Source organism: Equus przewalskii, chromosome 16 (genome assembly GCF_037783145.1).
Source record: "Equus przewalskii isolate Varuska chromosome 16, EquPr2, whole genome shotgun sequence".
Taxonomy (NCBI): domain Eukaryota; kingdom Metazoa; phylum Chordata; class Mammalia; order Perissodactyla; family Equidae; genus Equus; species Equus przewalskii.
This window is the reverse complement of record NC_091846.1, coordinates 2,042,054-2,059,559: the sequence shown is the minus strand read 5'-3', so window position 1 is coordinate 2,059,559 and position 17,506 is coordinate 2,042,054. Positions and strand designations below refer to the sequence as shown.

General features: G+C 42.2%; 1 protein-coding gene across 33 annotated transcripts in view; it reads left to right on the top strand.

The window, feature by feature from the left end:
* The first annotated feature begins 2,144 nt into the window (after positions 1-2,144).
* ZDHHC20 (zinc finger DHHC-type palmitoyltransferase 20) overlaps positions 2,145-17,506 on the top strand; it is a 67,199-nt gene continuing 51,837 nt past the window's right edge. For 3 of the 33 annotated variants that reach the window (XR_011527985.1, XM_070578567.1, XM_070578554.1), the window contains exon 1: positions 2,953-3,169. Coding sequence is in view for 14 of the 33 variants with exons in the window: in XM_070578567.1 (XP_070434668.1) it covers positions 3,052-3,169 (118 nt within the window). In the remaining 19 variants the exon portion in view is untranslated. Of the gene's footprint in view, positions 2,166-2,935; positions 3,170-3,194; positions 3,444-5,179; positions 5,283-7,226; positions 7,320-13,247; positions 13,425-13,514; positions 13,635-14,405; positions 14,622-17,506 lie in introns of those variants that run through there. The other 30 variants (XR_011527989.1, XM_070578564.1, XM_070578574.1 and 27 more) reach the window with 30 other exon arrangements.

The following is a 17,506-nucleotide window of genomic DNA, read 5'->3' as shown; positions in this document are numbered from 1 at the left end:
ACTTTGAGGTGTTTTCTTCTTCACTCTTTCCCTATCTATATGGACACGGTTTCCATGAATTCTGTCTAATGGTTCTGTGGCTGCCTCTGGCCCTTATTTTTCCCCAGCCCTCAGTTAAGAACTAGAATTTGAAAGGCATTTTGAAGTTCCTGGCTGGTGGTAACAATGGGGACACCACAGATCCGGTCACCAGGCCAGGTGGCAGCTTGGTTCACTTCTAGGTCAGGGAGCTTCAGTGTGTCCTCCAGAGTCTGTTAAAAGCCAGGAAACTAGGGGTTGATCAGCACAATCTTATTCTGCTTCTTCTGTTGGGGGCTGGGGAGGATAGAGGCTGGGGAGGGAGGTTTGAGCCTGAGTTTGTCTTGTTGGTTTTCTACTTTTAGATTTATATCTACTATTGCTCTTGGAGCAGCGTGAGTGATCAAAGTTGATCTGAAGTCCCAAATAGCTTCTTTATCCCCTTCTCTACCGCCGCACTCTAGTTCAGGCCGCCCACTGGCCTGTAGACTGACAGCCTTCCCACTGGTCTCTCTGCCTCTAGTCTTTCCTCCCTCCAAACCCATTCTTCTGGCCAGAGCCAGAGTGGTGGTTATAAAATGTAATTGCACTCACATCGCTACCCTGCCTAAAGTCTTTAAATGGTTCTCTGTTGTCACAATTGGTAGCAGAGATGCAGTGAATTCACCAGGTCAACATGGAAAAGAAAGGAAGGAGTCGAAGATGCTGGCTCCTGCTGCTTACAGGCAAAGGAACAGTAACTCACGACTCGTCATTTAAGATAGAAACATTCTCAAATCTTACTACCTCCCTGAAAATGTGTGTCCTCTCTGGAATGATCTCTGGACGAGGCAATAGATCAGAAATACTTTCTAGATCCCATATAGAATCAACACCTTCTTAGAACATGTGACAATCACTTAGAAATCAAAAGCTCATGTGACTCCAAAAATTGGGAAGAAGAGTTAGACCACAACAGAAGCCTTCAAATGCCCACTCAACTTACTGAATGTTTCCTACCGGCAAGGCGCTGTGGAGCGAGCAGGATGTGTAAGAAATGCCTTCTACCTTCACGGATCTCACAAGGTAGTAAGTAAGGTGACATTTACAATTACTATCAAAAATATTTGTGTGTGTTGTTAAGGGTTGGATTGTGTTACCCCCAAAGATATATTGAAGCCCTAACCCCAGTACTTCAGGCTGTGACCTTATTTGGCAATACGATTGTCACAGATGTAATTAGTTAAGATGAGGTCACACCGGAATAGGGTGGGCCCTTAATCCAATATGAGAACAGACATAGAGACACAGACACAGGGAAGGAAAATGCCACGTGACAATAGAGGCAGAGATTGGAGAGACGCAGCTGCAAGCTCAGATCACGGAGGACTGCCGGCTACCACCAGGAGCTGGGAAGAGGCAAGGATTCTCCCCTTCAGGCTTAAGAGGAAGTGGCCCTCCTGTCACGTTAACTTAGGACTTCCAGCTTCCAAAACTGTGAGACAATAAATTTCTGTTGTGTTGAGCCATTCTCTTTGTGGTACTTCATTACGGCAGCTGTAGGAAATGAACACGTGTCATAAACAAAATGGCATACCAAAGAAATCATTTCCAGCTGACGGGATCAAGACTCCTGGAGGCAATGGCATTTGCGTTGAGCTTTAGCTGGATATTTTGATATATAGACAGCACGAGGGGAAAAGGCTTTAAGTTATGATCTTCCATGTCAATCCAAATTGCATCTTGAAGCCTAACCCTCCTAAGCAGCCTCTCTGAAAAACAGTTTGATCCACTTTAATGCCTTGAACCTACTGTCAACTTTGCCACTAACATGACTTTCAAGGTATAAAATCTGGGAGAACAAAGTATTTTACACATCCTTTATTATTCTAGCACTAGTGTGCAGTGATTAAATATTAGCTACTTCTACTCCCTTTATATCACACTAGAAAAGGGGGAAGTCTGCTTTATGCAGACGGTAGTGAGTAGGAGCTTATGAAAATCTTAGTCTAACCAGAACAGACCCGGCAGCAACAGGAAATGTGGTTTGGAATTACTTCTACTTCATGCTCTTGACCTTGTGATGTCTTGTGAGCTATGACGTCTTCACAGTGGTGCTTCTAGATTCTACTATGACTACGGGCACTGTTTAGCAAGATTCTTCAGTTGTAAGTAAATTCTCGAAATCTCAGGAGTCATTTGAGGGGCAGGGAGAGAGAGGGCTGTTGCTCCCCTTCTCACAACTCAATCTTAAATTTGGGTTTCAAATCAAACTGACGGCCTCGACATGGCTTCCATCCTAATCACAGGCATCTACTGGTTCTATCTTCGAGAAACGGAGCGGTTCCACCTGAAACACAGAGCAAATTATTCCAAAACACAGGGGTCCTTAATTAGACAAGCACATCGGGATCACTGGAGGAGCCTTGTAGCAATACGTGCTCCTCGCCCGCACCCTGAGTGGGGCAGGGTGTCGTCCTACTTGAGAATGAGCCTCAACTAGTCAGGGGCCGACGGAGCCCCGGGGAGCAAGTTCAGAACGCGGGGGCCCGCGAAGCAGCCGAGGAACCCCTGCCACGAGCCTCCCGCCTTGAGCCTCGAGCCGCGAAGGGCATCCCTGTCCCCTCAACCAGCCGGGAGGGCTTTCGGCTGAGGCCCCCGCGGCCACGCGGCCCGCCGTCCCTCCCCGGGTCCTCAGCCCGCGGCCCGCGCGCGCCCCCCGCCGGCCCCGCCCTGCGCCCGGGCCCCGCCTCCTGCGCCGGGAGGCCCCGCCCCCAACGGCACGGCTCCGGCTGCGGCCGGCCGGCCGGGGGGCGGGGCGGGATGCGGGGCGCGGCGGGGGGCGGTGCGGCGGGGGGCGGTGCGGCGGGGGGCGGTGCGGCGGGGGGCGGTGCGGCGGGGGGCGGTGCGGCGGGGGGCGGTGCGGCGGGGGGCGGCGCGGGGGAGCCTCCGCCCCTGGCTCCGGCGGGCCAGGCCCCGGAGGCGGGGCGCCCGGGCGAGGAGCCGCCGGCGGCGCGGCCGCGGGGCGCGGGGTGCTGCGGGGGGCGGCGGAACATGGCGCCGTGGACGTTCTGGCGCTGCTGCCAGCGCACGGTGGGCTGGGTGCCGGTGCTCTTCATCGCCTTCGTGGTCGCCTGGTCCTACTACGCGTACGTGGTGGAGCTGTGCGTGGGTGAGTACGGGCGCGCGCGGGAGCCGCCCTGGGCCCGGCGGCGGCGGCGCTGGAGGCCGTCCCCGCGGAGCGCCGGGGAGCTCGGAGACGCGCGGCGCGGCCCTCCTTCCGTCGCCGTTTGGAGCTGAGGAAAGCCCGTCCTGGTAGCCGGCTCGTCCGCCGGGGCCGGGGGAGCGCGCGGCCTGCCGCGCCGGGGACCCGGGCGGGCGCCCGCCTTGGGTATGTGTTGGTGCTCGACCCACTTTCAAGTTCATTTAGTTCAAGGCCCAACCCAGTAAGTTACACAAAATGTTGTTGTGAGACAAAGAACGCTTGAGACGATGTACAGCCCGATTATCCTTTTCTTGGCTGTTGATTATGGAGGTGGATGTTTCTTTCATCCTCAGGGTGCAGGCCTTATTTTCGTTACTGCCATTTCCCTCGTTAGTGCTTAGTGCCCAGTTTCTCACCTGGTTCCCTTGAAAGGAGAAGTAAGGCTGCAGTACGCTCCAGGAATTTAAGATACTGGTGTGAATAGGTGGTCGTTAAGATGGAAGGAAATTATCAGTCAGAACACTGAGGGCTGCTGCTGTTTGTATGCTATCGATTGCTCGCTCTAAGTTAATTGTTCAGAGGCTTTGACTGTGCAGCTGTTTTCGACTTACATTGGCCTTCTCCGAGTTGTTCTGTGTGTCTGCTCCTTATATCAATTCTTCGTGAAAACTTAGGGCCAAATGGTGAGTGGTGTTTGCAAAAGCAATCCCTTGGTATCCCAAAGTGATCTGGTCTTAGTCTGCAGACTGAGGCCACGGTTACCTAAAGAACTGCTATTATATATACTTTTAAAAAAAGGCACATTACGTGTAGTCCGCCCTTTGTATCTGCGGGCCCCGCATCGGCGGATTCAACCAACCACGCATCGTAAATAGTATACACGCTTGGTGGGTGCGGAACCCGCGGACGCCGAGAGCCCACCAAGGAGCTCGAGCATCCGCGGATTTCGGGGTCTCTGGGGAGTCTTAGCCAGTCCTCGCGCGGATACCGAGGGACGCCTGTAGATACTGATTGGGTGAGAGAGGGTGTGCCGTCCGCTCTACTTGCGAGTGGCAGAGTCAAGACTTAAGTCGTGGCCCTGGGTTTGTAGATCTCTCCAATAACTACTTGGTTAAAACCGAGTTCTGCATATGGAAGAGAACGCTTTGGCTCGGAAGCTTTGAGGGTAGGTTTTTAAGTGAAAATATCCACCTTTAAGAAAATTATTTTGTACCTGTAGAACATTTAATTTTGAAGAAAATTATCCCTGCCTGGAGGCCCAGAATAAATTAGTTTTGGAATACATTTCCAAATAGTAATAGCATTAATCTGCTGAATATTATTGTTCAGTCTCGTCCTTTTGCATACCAAAATGTTTGGCAAAAATGTTGTTTGAATCAATTAAAATTAACTAGATTTAGGTATTTCTTGAGGCTACTTCTAGAAAGTCATAGTGATCATAGGATTGTCATCAGCTTGTCATGATATTTTATCTTAATTACTCTGAAATGGGCATTAATTCCCAAAGTTTTAGTAATCTTATTTGATCTCGTGAGAAGGTTATTCTCGCCCTTTTCTAATTCCATACTGATTTTGAAGTAAAGCTTCTGGAGGAACACTAAGAATGTGCATTTATGCTGAAATTGCACATTTGACTTGTAGGTGGTTTTTGTCAAAAATATCAAAATGTGACATCAAACATTAAGAAAAGGAAATGAACATGAATTGAGAAATGCTGTGTGCTAGTGGGGACAGAGGGCACATTTCATCACCCTCTCAATATCTGTGGGCACAGATGTAGGAAATAGGACTCTGAGCAAATAGGTCCTTTGGTTAGGTAACACAATTATTTTGGCTATTAGAATGTTACCTCCATCTTTCCACTGTGCTGATGACGTAGTGAGCCATGAGGGTCACAGGACCGTAATTGTTTGGTCCATAATGGGGGGTGGGCGGAGTTACCTGGTTGCCTTTTTTGGAGATCACTGAAGTTAGGCTATAGGCCCATCCTTTAGAGGTTATACCCAAGGATTTTGTTAAAACATTCTGCAACAACTAAGGCCAGTGCTTGACAGAATTTTAAAATATTCAATGGTGAAAGGTATTATATAGGGCCTGCATTTAATACCTCAAAGTTATCTGAGTTTAGAGATCTGCAGTGTCATTGGACTACATGGTGGAGTGTAAAAACTCGTTTACTGTCATATTGAAACTGTTCTTTAAAATACTTATGTTTGTTTATGTTTTTGTAAGCACAAACCCTGCCATTGAAATGTATTGATATATAACCTTATAGGATCTTTAAATTGAGTAAAGTGTGGGTTTTACTTAAAGTGCTGTTTTAATAATTTTCATAGAATTTTCTTAGCTTCTGGTATTCTTAAAGTATCTGAGAGAGGGTGATAATATTTATATCTTCACGTGCTAATTTATTTCATAATAATCTCCATAAAGTTAGGTATTTTGTCCAAGGTCATACAACTAGTAAATGGCATAATCAGAATTGGAATTCAGGTGGTTTGGCTCCAGAGCCAAGATTACTACTCTTCAGGGCTAGTCTACTTGATTATCCAGATCTGGACACTCAGTGAAGATTCTAGTCTTATCTGTGATCTATTTGCATAAGATAATTTTCTCCTAAAAGGTAGCAGCAGAAGGTTCCTAAATATCTCAGACAATACAAGTGCCTGGTCTGCAGTTGGACATTTGAACAAAGAAGTTGTGCGAGAGGCCCTCATTGCATCCCAGCCTCATAGCTTCCTAATTTTGTAATTACACACACACACACACACACACACACGCACTCATTTATAATCAGTAACTCCTGTTACTGGAAGGAGTAATACTGAGGACAAAATTGACTCAGTAGGAAGTAATGCATGTAAGATGGCCGTCTCGCAGGGGTGATAAGCAGAGAAGTCATGATGAAGGAATTAGTAATATTGGTCCTTGATTTTAAATTAAACTGAAGTTCTCCTTCAGTTTTCCTCCAAGGCTGATATTTAAACATATGAACTTAGTTATGGGTGGATTGACCAGCTTTTCTGCTTTGGTCAAGGTGGTTATTTTTGAGGAAAGTGCTAATTCAGGCTCCCAGGATTTCTTCAGAAGGTGTTGTTCTGGTCGTTTGTAGCTGTTAGTGGAAGATGCATACCTTGTATTTGGCGTGTAGAGGATCTTGGAGCTTAAAGAGACTTCACAGATGATCTAATTCAGTCCCTTTATTTTACTTCTGAGAAGACGGTTGCTTGGAAGAGCTCAGTGGTTTCTCCAAGGATGCAGATGCCGTTTATCTTTTTTCAGAGAGATGTGTGCAGAGTAGAGCTGTGACCTCTGAGTCTATATATCTAATACTTTCTTGTGTCTCCTTCGTATTTCTTTAAATTTAGAATGAGACAAGATAAATAGCTTAAACATCAACATGGAGTACACCATTTTGACACAGTTGTTTCCAGTGGGTTTTATTGATTTCAGAAGAACACAGGTTTTGATTTCATTGACTTTTCTCTATTGTGTTTCTGTTCTCTATTTCATTGATTTCTTATCTGATATTTATTATTTCCTTTCTTTTACTTTGGGTTTAATTTGCTCTTTTTCTAGTTTTGTAATGTGGAAACTGAAGTCATTGATTTGAGCCCTGTCTTAGTTTAGTCCTATAAATTTACCCCTAAATACTGCTTTATTCACTTCCCATCAGCTTTGATATGTTGTATTTTGATTTTCATTTAATTTAAATTATCTTGTAATTTCACTTTTGACTTCCTCTTTGACCAATGGATTATTTTAGAAGTATGCTACTTAGATTACAGTTACTTGGGGATTCTCTAGATATATTTTTGTTACTGATTTCAAATATAACTCCGTGTGGTTAGAGAACATACCTTGTATGACTTGAGTCCTTTAAAATGTATTCATGCTTTTCTATGGCCCAGAATGTGGTCTGTTTTGGAAGTGTTCCCTGTGCATTTGATAAAAATGCATTCTCTGTTTAGCAGTGTATTTTGCTGTTTGTTGTTGAGTATTCTATTATGTCATAATGTTCCATATATGTCAGTTAAGGCAATTGGTTGATAGTGTTGTTTGTCTTCTGTGTTCTTGCTGATTTTCTGTTTATTCCATCAATTAATTATTGACAGAGGTATGACTATCATTGTGAATTTGTGTTTTTCTCCTTGTAGTTCTGTTTTTGCTTCGTGTACTTGGCAGCTCTGTAATTAGGTACAGAAAATGTTTGAGATTGTTGCGTCCTTTTGTTGAACTGACCCTTTATTGTTATGAAATGATTTTCTTATCCCTGGTGATATTGTTTGCTTTGAAATCTACTTTGGCAGATATTAACATGTCCACAAATCTTTCTTTTGAGTAGTGTTAGTAGGCTCTGTCTTTCTGCTTTTACCTTAACCTGTTTGGGTCTTTGTATTTATTTATTTATTTCATTTTATTTATTTATTTTGGGGGGGTAAGATTAGCCCTGAGTTAACTACTACCAATCCTCGTCTTTGCTGAGGAAGACTGGCCCTGAGCTAAAATCCGTGCCTACCTTCCTCTTCTTTATACGTGGGACACCTACCACAGCATGGCTTGCCAGTCAATGCCATGTCCACACCCGGGATCCGAACCGGCGAACCCCAGGCCACCGAAGCAGAATGTGTGCATTTAACCGCTGCGCCACCGGGCCGGCCCCTTTGGGTCTTTATATTTAAAATGTGTTTCCTGTAAGCATCATATAGTTGGGTCTTGCTTTTTTAATCCAATCTGAAAAATCTCTGCCTTTTTGCTTTTTTTTTTGAGATATAATTGACATATAACATTATGTTAGTTTCAGGTGCACAACATAATGATTATATTTATATATACATATATATATATAGCAAAACGCTCACCACAGTAAGTCTAATTAGCATCTGTCACCACACGTACTTAGAAATTTTTTTTCCTTGTGATGAGAACTTTGAAGATTTTCTCTCTTAGCAACTTTCAGATACACAATATGGTATTAACTACAGTCTCCATGCTGTACAATCTCTGCCTTTGAATCGGGGTGTTTTGACCATTTACATTTAATGAGCGTATTGATATGGTTAAGTTTGTCTTATCATTTGCTATTTTTTAATATGTCCTATCTGTTCTTTGTTCACCTTTCCTCCTTCTTTTGCCTTCTTTTGAATTAATCAATTTTTAAATGATTTTTAAATTTTGAATTATTTTTTATGATTCTGTTCTCTTTCCTTTGTTGGCTTGTTACCTGTAACTCAGTTATTTTAGTGATTGCTTTAGTGTTTATACCATACATCTTTAACTTATCATAATCTACCTTCAAGCAATGTATCACTTTACAGTTAGTCCCTTATAAAAGCATTCTTCCATTTCTTCCCTCCCAGCCTTTTTGCTGTTGTTGTCATGCATTTTATATGTTATAGAATTAACACTATATTGCTGTTATTTTGTTTAAACAGTTATCTTTTTAAAAGATTTAAATAATAAAAAAAAAGCTTAAATATTTACCCATGTAGTTACCATTTCTGGTACTCTTTATTCTTTTTTATGTATCTGTATTTCAATCTGGTGTCATTTTTTTCTGCCTGAGGGCTTCCTTTTAACATTTATTGTAATACTAGTCAATTGGTGATGAATTATTTCAGCTGTTGTATGTCTGTAAAAGTTTTTATTTTGCCTGTTTTTTTAAGATTATCCAGGTATAATTTACATAGCATAAAATTCAGTCATTTGAGATGTACAATGCAGTGAGTTTTAGTAAACTTACCAAGTTGTACAGTCATCATAACCATTCGTTTTTAGAAAATTGCTCTCACTTCATTCAGATCCCTCATGCCCATTTATGGTCAGTTCCTGTTCCCACCCCCAGCCCGGGGCAGCTGCTGACCTGCCCTCTGTCTCGGCGTGTTTTTCTGGACGGCTCAGGTAACTGGAGTCGTGCAGTAGGTGGTCTTGTGTGCCCGGTGTCTTTTACATGTTTTTGAGGTCCGTCTGTTTTGTAGCATGTATCGCTATTTCTCCCCTCATTCTCTACTTTACATTCTAATTTGTATTTTTCTGTTTTTAAAATATATTTATAGTTTTAAGGGTATATTTCTAGTAAGCCTCTACAAATCATTTGTGTGTTGAATTAGAATATAAAAGTATGCCCTTTATTGTATCATATTTAAGTATTTGAAAAACCCTGCTTACAAGGTTTGTAGTGTGATGGGGTCCTATTCATCTTTGTAACCACCAGAGAGTCTAGTTACTAGTAGACTTTGAATCACTGTGTCTTGAATTGAATAGAATCATGCTCTTATAAACTCATTTGAGTCATGTTTGAATGTGTTAGAACAAACATCCACAATAACAATACTAATTAAATTATCAATCTTATATTTCAAGTCTTTGGGGTTAAAGGCTACATATTGCTTATTGGTTCTGCAGTCTTGGTTTTGGGTTATGAAACAATGACTGTTTGAAATTATGCTGATATTCTTAAAAAAAAATCTAGCTCCCTAAATCTCATCCACAATGGTTGACGTAATTATAGGAAAAGTTAAGATGTGAATTAGAATATTTTTTTTTTAAAGATTTTATTTTTTCCTTTTTCTCCCCAAAGCCCCCCAGTACACAGTTGTATATTCTTCGTTGTGGGTCCCTCTAGCTGTAGCACGTGGGACGCCGCCCCAGCGTGGTTCAATGAGCAGTGCCATGCCCGTGCCCGTGCCCAGGATTCGAACCAACGAAACACTGGGCCGCCTGCAGCGGAGCGCACAGACTTAACCACTCAGCCACGGAGCCAGCCCCTGAATTAGAATATTTTTAAAAACCTTTTTATTAATTTTGTTATTATCTCTTTTTAGAGCTAAAGTGTAGTAATTTTCTATATAACTTGCCTTTTGAAAGCTATAGTGCCCTGCAAACCTCTTTATTTGCATTCTACAATTATCCCAACCTTCTTTTTTTTCTTTTTTTAGAGAATAATTTTTTTTATGACTGCTAGTGAGTTAATCTGCTCTGATATTGTTTTCTGTTGATGGAGGAAACCAAACTGGTGTGAGAGTTCTAAAAATACATATCCAAAAACACCGAAATGAACAAAAAGAGCTTTTATATTTTCTTCCCCATAAACTGAAATTTCTTTGGGCCTTCACTGCTTTCTTATAAGACGAGAAATGTGGAAGGAAAAGGTGCGGGACATCTCAGGAACCAGGTCAGACTATTTGCAAGAAAAACGTTATGCCCTAGTCATGCAAATAAAACTTTCCTTCTCGTCTGGCCGCTTCCACTTGGTGGCAAAGACGACGTAGCATGCTCAGTTCCAGACTCTAGTATCTGTCTACTTGACATCTCTGCTCAGATACCTGATAGGCATCTCAGATTCTTAGACTTAACCTGTCCAAAACAAAACTCTTGAGTTCCCCCAACCCCGTACCTCCTGCTCCTACTCTAGCTCAGTAAACGACAGTTCATCCTTCCAGTTCCTTGGTTGAAAAGTCATTCCGCATCCGATTAATCAGCAGATCCTGTCATTAAATGTGCCCAAATCCGGCTTCTTCTCACAGCCACCGCGGCTACTGTGTTCATTCAAGCCGCCATGATCTCTGTCTTATGCAGTAGATTGAAAAACATGGCCACAATAATTTGTACCTCTTCCCATCAACAGGTGGAGTCTGTTTACCGCCCCCCCAACCTCCCTAGTGAATCTGGGCTAGCCTTATACTTGCTTTAACCAATAGAATGTGGTGGAAGTGATGTGTGAAATCTGGAGCCTAGGCCTCAGGACAGCATGCATCTTCTCCTTTAACTCTCTTGTAATGTTCTGGCTGCCAATGTAAGGGAGTCCAGGCTAGACCATATGGAGAAAGAGGCCCAGCCAAGATGAGCTAAACACCAAAGCCCCTGATGTGTGAGTGAGGCCATCCCAGATGGTCCTGCCCCAGTTGAGCTGCCAGTTGACTGCCCCTGATAGAAAAACAGCCCAGCTGATCGTCGCCCGAACTGCTGACCCACCCAATTGTGGGAGATAGTAAATGCTGGTTGTTTAAAGTCACTAACTTTTGGGTGGTTTGTTAAGCTACATTATCACCTATATTGTTGTAGTACCCTTGTATCTTGTCTCCCGTCCTCATGCCGCCACCATCTTCACCCTGGACCCTGTCTCTTCTCCATGAAGCAGACAGAATCATCCCATTAAAATTAATACCCGATTTGTCACTCCTCTTCTGAAAACCCTGGCTGGCTGGCTGGCTTGTTAGTGGGACGCCGGAAGTCCTCACCGTGGCCTCCTCCCCACAGTACTTCTGACATGCTTACTTCCCCCCTCCTTTTGTGTGATCTGCAGCTGCCACGCTTGCCTTCTTGTTATACTTTAACACTTGTTGAGTGATCTTAGTAAATTATTTAACCTCTCTGAACTTGTCCTTATGCTATAAAATGGGCTTAAAGTGGGATAAAACCTGTCTTGCAAAATAAGGTGAAGTTCTTAGCAGACTAGGCTTTCACATGTTACTCGGGGTAGGGAGAAGATTTAAACAGTCACTGGCATATATTTTCTTGCCTTCCCTTTTTTGGTGGGAAGTTGTTTGTTTTAATTCTTAGAGTTGTATTATCGTCGTCCCCTCTGCCCCCACCTCCACAGTCTTGAGTGAAGGAGCACATTCTCACACAGATTTTCTAAATATGTTCTTTTCTTAATTGGCTGTATTTGAAGATTATATTGCAAAAACATGTGCCTATTTTGCTGTGAGCTGCTGATAGTGTCAGGAGTGTGTGGGTGGGAGAGTATATTGCTAAGGGAAGGAGCCCCCCACATCATCATCACGTGGGGCTTTAAGAAGACTAACATGTAACACTACTCCTGTGAGCATAGAAGCTGCCAGGTTTAGGTATTGCTGAAATATGTGGTATATCTTCTTGAGCAAGTGGGCACCTACACTGAAATAAATGAAATAGTAGCTCACAAATAATGGTGAGTATGGTTTTATGGAGAAGAGATTTCTAAGAGATCCATAAATCTTGATGATAAAGATTTTTAAAAATTCTGTTTTTAAAACACTTTTGTTCTGTATGTTCTTTTGCCCATTGTATTTACTAATAGGAGCTTTGGTCCACCCAGTTGGAATCATAGAAGGAGTAATTTTTATTAACGTACTAATTGAACAACGTATAAAAACAAACTTGAACTTATTCAATGTGAAGTCTTTAGGGCAGTTTAAGCTAACTGTGTGGAAGGGACACCGGGAGCAGCTGAAGGAGAGAATGCTGCACACCATAGTGTTAATAGTGTATGTCACTTGTGTGAGGTTATACTGACTTTTTTTCTTTCTGATACTCTGTCATTCCCATTTTTCTATGGGTAACGGGTATACTTTCTGTAAGTATTGAAAAAGAAGGGGTAGAGGTCATAGTTATGCAGTAGCCTTCTAACATTGTATTCTCCTTCCACCCTCCAAAAAGCCAGAGTGAATCTTTTAAAACCCAAGTCAAGATTGTTAGCGCCTCTGCTCTGCACCCTCCAGGGTTTCCACTTGGCTCATGATGAAATCCAGAGTTCTCTCTGTAGTCTGTAAAGCCCTAAATGCTCTGGCCACTGTTACTTCTGACCGCCTCTTCCTCGGCTCATTGTGCTTCAGCCATACAGGCCTCCTTGCTTGTCATTGATCCGGCCATCCATGGTCCCACCTGCTCCTTCCCCCGGGAGGCTTGCCTCCCAGGTTTCCATATGGCTGGCTCTCACTTCATCAAGATTTCGGTTCACATCTTCACCTATGAAAGGTTTCCTGGCTACCCCATAGAAAACCAGTACTTCCTCTTTCACTTTCTCCTCAGCCTGCTTTGTTGTTCTTCACAGCGCTTATTACTATTTGACATGTGGTTATTTGTGTTTCTCTCCTCAGTAGTATGTTCACTGCTTGTTTCCAGAACCTGAAGCAGGTCCTGCGTAATGTGTACACAGTGGATACTTGTTGAATTAGTGAATTGATTGTACAGCTGCAGTCCCCATATCCACACAGTAGATAACTCACAGTTAATTTTGAATACAGATGTTCTCCTGACCTTACAAACATCTCTGTTAATTTAGGTATTTAACAAATGTTGAGTGCTTAGAGTGTTGCATGTACTGTACGTGACCCTGGGAGTCAAAGATACGGGAATGGACGTGGTCAGGTGCGTTTGGTCGTCATCTAGTACCGCCTGTCTTGAATATCACGGTGCCGATTTGCCTGTTATCAGTTTTAAGAAGCCCTGCTGTAACTAAGTATGTAATTTTGTTTAACTCAATATTTTTCTAAAATATTTTTACCATAAAATTCTTTTTTCATGAACCATCTGTTTGTAATCCTTTTAGACTTAGACAATTCTTGACCTTTGGGAGCAAAGCTGCAGCAGTGGTGGTGGCGGCAGGGGGAGGTCAGCGCTGAGGGGACTGTGCCTCTGAAGAAAGTGGTGTTACCAGTACATAGGAGAGGTGACGGCTCATTCCTTCTACTTCTGTTATTAAATTCATCGTATTAATACATTTAGCATGAAAAACTTTATTTGTATAGATGCCAAAAAGGTATTTGAAAAATCCATCATCCATTCCTGATTTTAAGAAAACACTTAGTAAAATAGGAATAAATGGATACTTTTCAAACAAAATCGCACACACACAAAATGCTTGATTGATTTCCACTAAAACCAACAACAAAGTAAGTGCTTATTACTGTGGCCATTGCTCTGTAATATTGTATTGACAAAATCAATTACCACACTGAGTCAAGAGCAAACAATTAGAAACATAAGAGAAGAAAACATAAGGAGGGAAGAGGGAGAGCAGCTTCTGTGTGCAGACGATGGGGCGGTGCCTGCTGAAAGCCGAGAGGAGCCGCAATGACAGAGCACCTGAGCAGAAAGAGTGGAGTGAAATGGCAGGGTATAAAGTCAGCAAACAAAACCAATACTTTCTACATAGACACAATAATGAAAATAAAGAATAATTGAAAATACGGTGGAAGAGAAGTCTCCATTTCCAATAACATCAAAAAATAAAATACTTATGAATAAACTTAAGAGCTATGCCAGACCTGTAAGAAGAAAACATTCTTGAAAAACACAAAAGTTGACTTGGACAAATGGAAAGACGTTTCCCATTTCACGTTCATGGATAGAATAACTCAACATTATAAAGATTTCAGTTCTTCCCAAGTTAATGTAAAAATGAATTCCAGTCCTAATGAAGTTTTTTTCTTCTTTCTAGCACCAGACAAGTTGATCCTAAAGGTCCTATGGAAAAATAAATAAGAAAGAACAACCGGGAAACCCCTGAAAAAGAAGATTGATAAAGGGGGCAAAACCCGCCAGATTTTAAACCACAAAGCCTCTAATTAAAACTGAGAGAGCAGTGGGTGTATGAGAACTCTCTCCACTCTCCATGTCTTTGCTGTAACTTGGCAGTGTCATCACATGCTGAGGGGTGTGTATCTCTGAGGTCTTTTTTATAGGGCAGGCACTCTCCCATTGTAGGGCAGGCTCCACCCTTGTAATCTAATCACCTCTCAAAGGCCCCACCTTCAAATACCATCACATTGGGCCTGAGGATTTAACATATGAATTTTGGGGGGATACGGTATTCAGTCTATAGCAGAGAACGTTCTCTTACATAGTCAGAGTACAATTATCAAAATCAGGAAATTCACTTTGGTAAAATACTGCTCTCCAGTCTATGAGTCTTACACTTCACCAGATGTCCCACTGATCCTTTGTTTGGCTCTGCAGTCTAGTCCAGGATCGCAGGTTGCAGTTAGTTTTCAGGTCTCTTTGATAATCTAGGAGAGTCCTCAGTCTTGGCTTTGTCTTTCATGACCATGACATTTTTGAAGAGTACAGGCTTTTGTAGAATGTCCCTCAAATTAGGTTTCTCTGATGTTTTCTCATGATTAGATTCAGGGTACACAGTTTTAGCAAGAATACCACAAAGGTGATGCTGTGTCATTGATTGTAGTATCTTGGGGACTGTTACCTTTGGTCGTTACTTAAGGTGGTATTTGCCAGCTTTCTCCATTCTGTAAAGGTACAGTTTTTCTTTGTCGTTAATAAAAGTGTTCTCCTAGACTCAGAGACACCACACACATCCCCCTTCAGGGCTTGCTGCTCAGTTGTGGCGAGTGCGGTCAGCAGATAGCTTCCAGCTATCAGCTCGTTCAGCATGACTTGCCTCACCCAGGTCACACCCTTCCTGGGGCAGCTGCACCCTCACCTTCGTAAGAAGGGGCCGGAAGCTGCCTGCCTGTCAGCCGGGCTTTCATAGGCCGCCCTGCAGTTAGACTCTCTGCCCAGTTCTGCTTCCTCCCCCTTCCTTTCATGTTTGTTGATCCCTAGTAAACATCTTGCACCCCAAGTTCTATCTCAGGCACCTAATTCCAGAGAACCCAACTTGAGACAAGTATCTTTGTGGGGAAAGAGCCTTGAGACTCTGTAAATCTGTTCCTGATTACTTGCACTTACTCTTTTTAGCATCTGTTGAGGATTCTTGCTTGAAACAGTTATTTTTGTGCTGGTTACCAAATGGTGATTTTTCTAATTACGTGATTTTTTCTATGTTCAATAGTTAGAATTCTACTGTAAGGAAGAGCTTTCCGTCCTCCCCATTTACTCATTCATTCATTCATTTACATCCACATACTCACGTGGATTCTTATTTTATGGGTTATAATCTGTCATTTGTTTTGTTGCTCAAATTGTCCCAGATTTGGCCAGTAGAAGCCCCTTTAGTTTGGTGTCTGTGTCCCTTTGACATGTCCCCATCGTTTGTTCCTTCCTTAATCTCTGACACCACAAGATATTTCATGCTTATCTGATAGTGTTCCTGTCCCTGGTATCTGCCGTTTCAAAATGGGCCAAATCTGAATGTAAAAAATAAAAACATTCAAGTACTAGAAGAAAACATGGACTGATGATCTTATAACCAGGGAGTGAGTAAAGCCTGATGGAAAAAAATGGATAAGTGACATAAACAGTTCACGGGAGAAAAAAGTGAAAATGGCTCATAAACATATGAAAAGATGCTTATCCTCACTTGGAAATGCCCAGTGAATTAGCCTGTGACACCAGAAGTTTGAAAACACTTTAGTGGGTAGACTGTGGAGAAACAGGCAGTCTCATGCATTGCTGGTAGGAGTATAAAATGGTACAACCCCTGTAACGGATTTGGAGCAAAGCAGACAGGTTGACTTTTGGTCCAGTAATCCCACTATTAGGAATCTACACTGAAAATAAACTCCCACAAATAAACAACACATGCATAAGGTTATTCATTGCCACATTGTTTGCAACAGCAGAAGACTGGAGACAACCCAAATGTCTATCAATAGAGGCCTGATTGTCTAACTGAATACCCACACAATGGAATCCTGTGCAGTGCTTTGAAAAACAAACAATAATTATCTCTGTGTACTAATGTGTAGTGATTTCTGGGATATGTTAAGTGAAAAAAGCAAGGTGTGGAACAGGGTATATAAGGGAAGAACTTAGAAAGATATATTTATTTGCTTGTTTTCCTAAAAGAAATAGTGGAAGGATAAAACAGACCCTAATAAAAGTGATTACGTATGGGCTGGCCTGGTTGCATAGTGGTTAAGGTCACAGGCTCTGCTTCAGTGGCCCAGGGTTCACGGGTTTGGATCCAGGGCGCAGACCTAGCACCACACATCAAGCTGTGCGGTGGCAGCATCCCACATAAAATAGAAGATTGGCACAGATGTTAGCTCAGCAACAATGTTCCTCAAGCAAAAAGAAGAGGATTGGCAACAGATGTTAGCTCAGGGCCAATCTTCCTCACCAAAAAAAAAAAGATTACCTGGGGTGAGGGGATAAGGAATGAAAGCGAGGCCTTTCTGAGTACCTTTTTATATAGTTTTGACTTTTAAAGCATTTATATTTTTTACATATCCAAAAAATAAAATTAAAACAAAGAGCAGAAAAAAGTAAGCTGTAAAATTTGAAATCATGAAACAAGTGAACTCAATTTTATATAAAGTTGCTACTGTAACTATACAGAGAAAAAATTTATTTCACATGACTTTTGAACATTGTACTGCTTAGTGGGCTGTAGTTTAAAGCCAAAACAAAATTTAAAAAACTGCAAAGAAATCTTAAAATAGGATGCAGTTTTTAAACTATTTCATGTATATTTTAGGATAAACCGAATAAGTAAATTAATTAATCAGGAACTAAGATTGTCATTGTAAAAGCAAAGAGATACAAATATAATGCCAGGGAAATTAAGAAAAACTATAGAGTGCTATTTGAGTTGAAAATATCAATATGATATAAATATAAATGTGTGATACTACTTCTGTC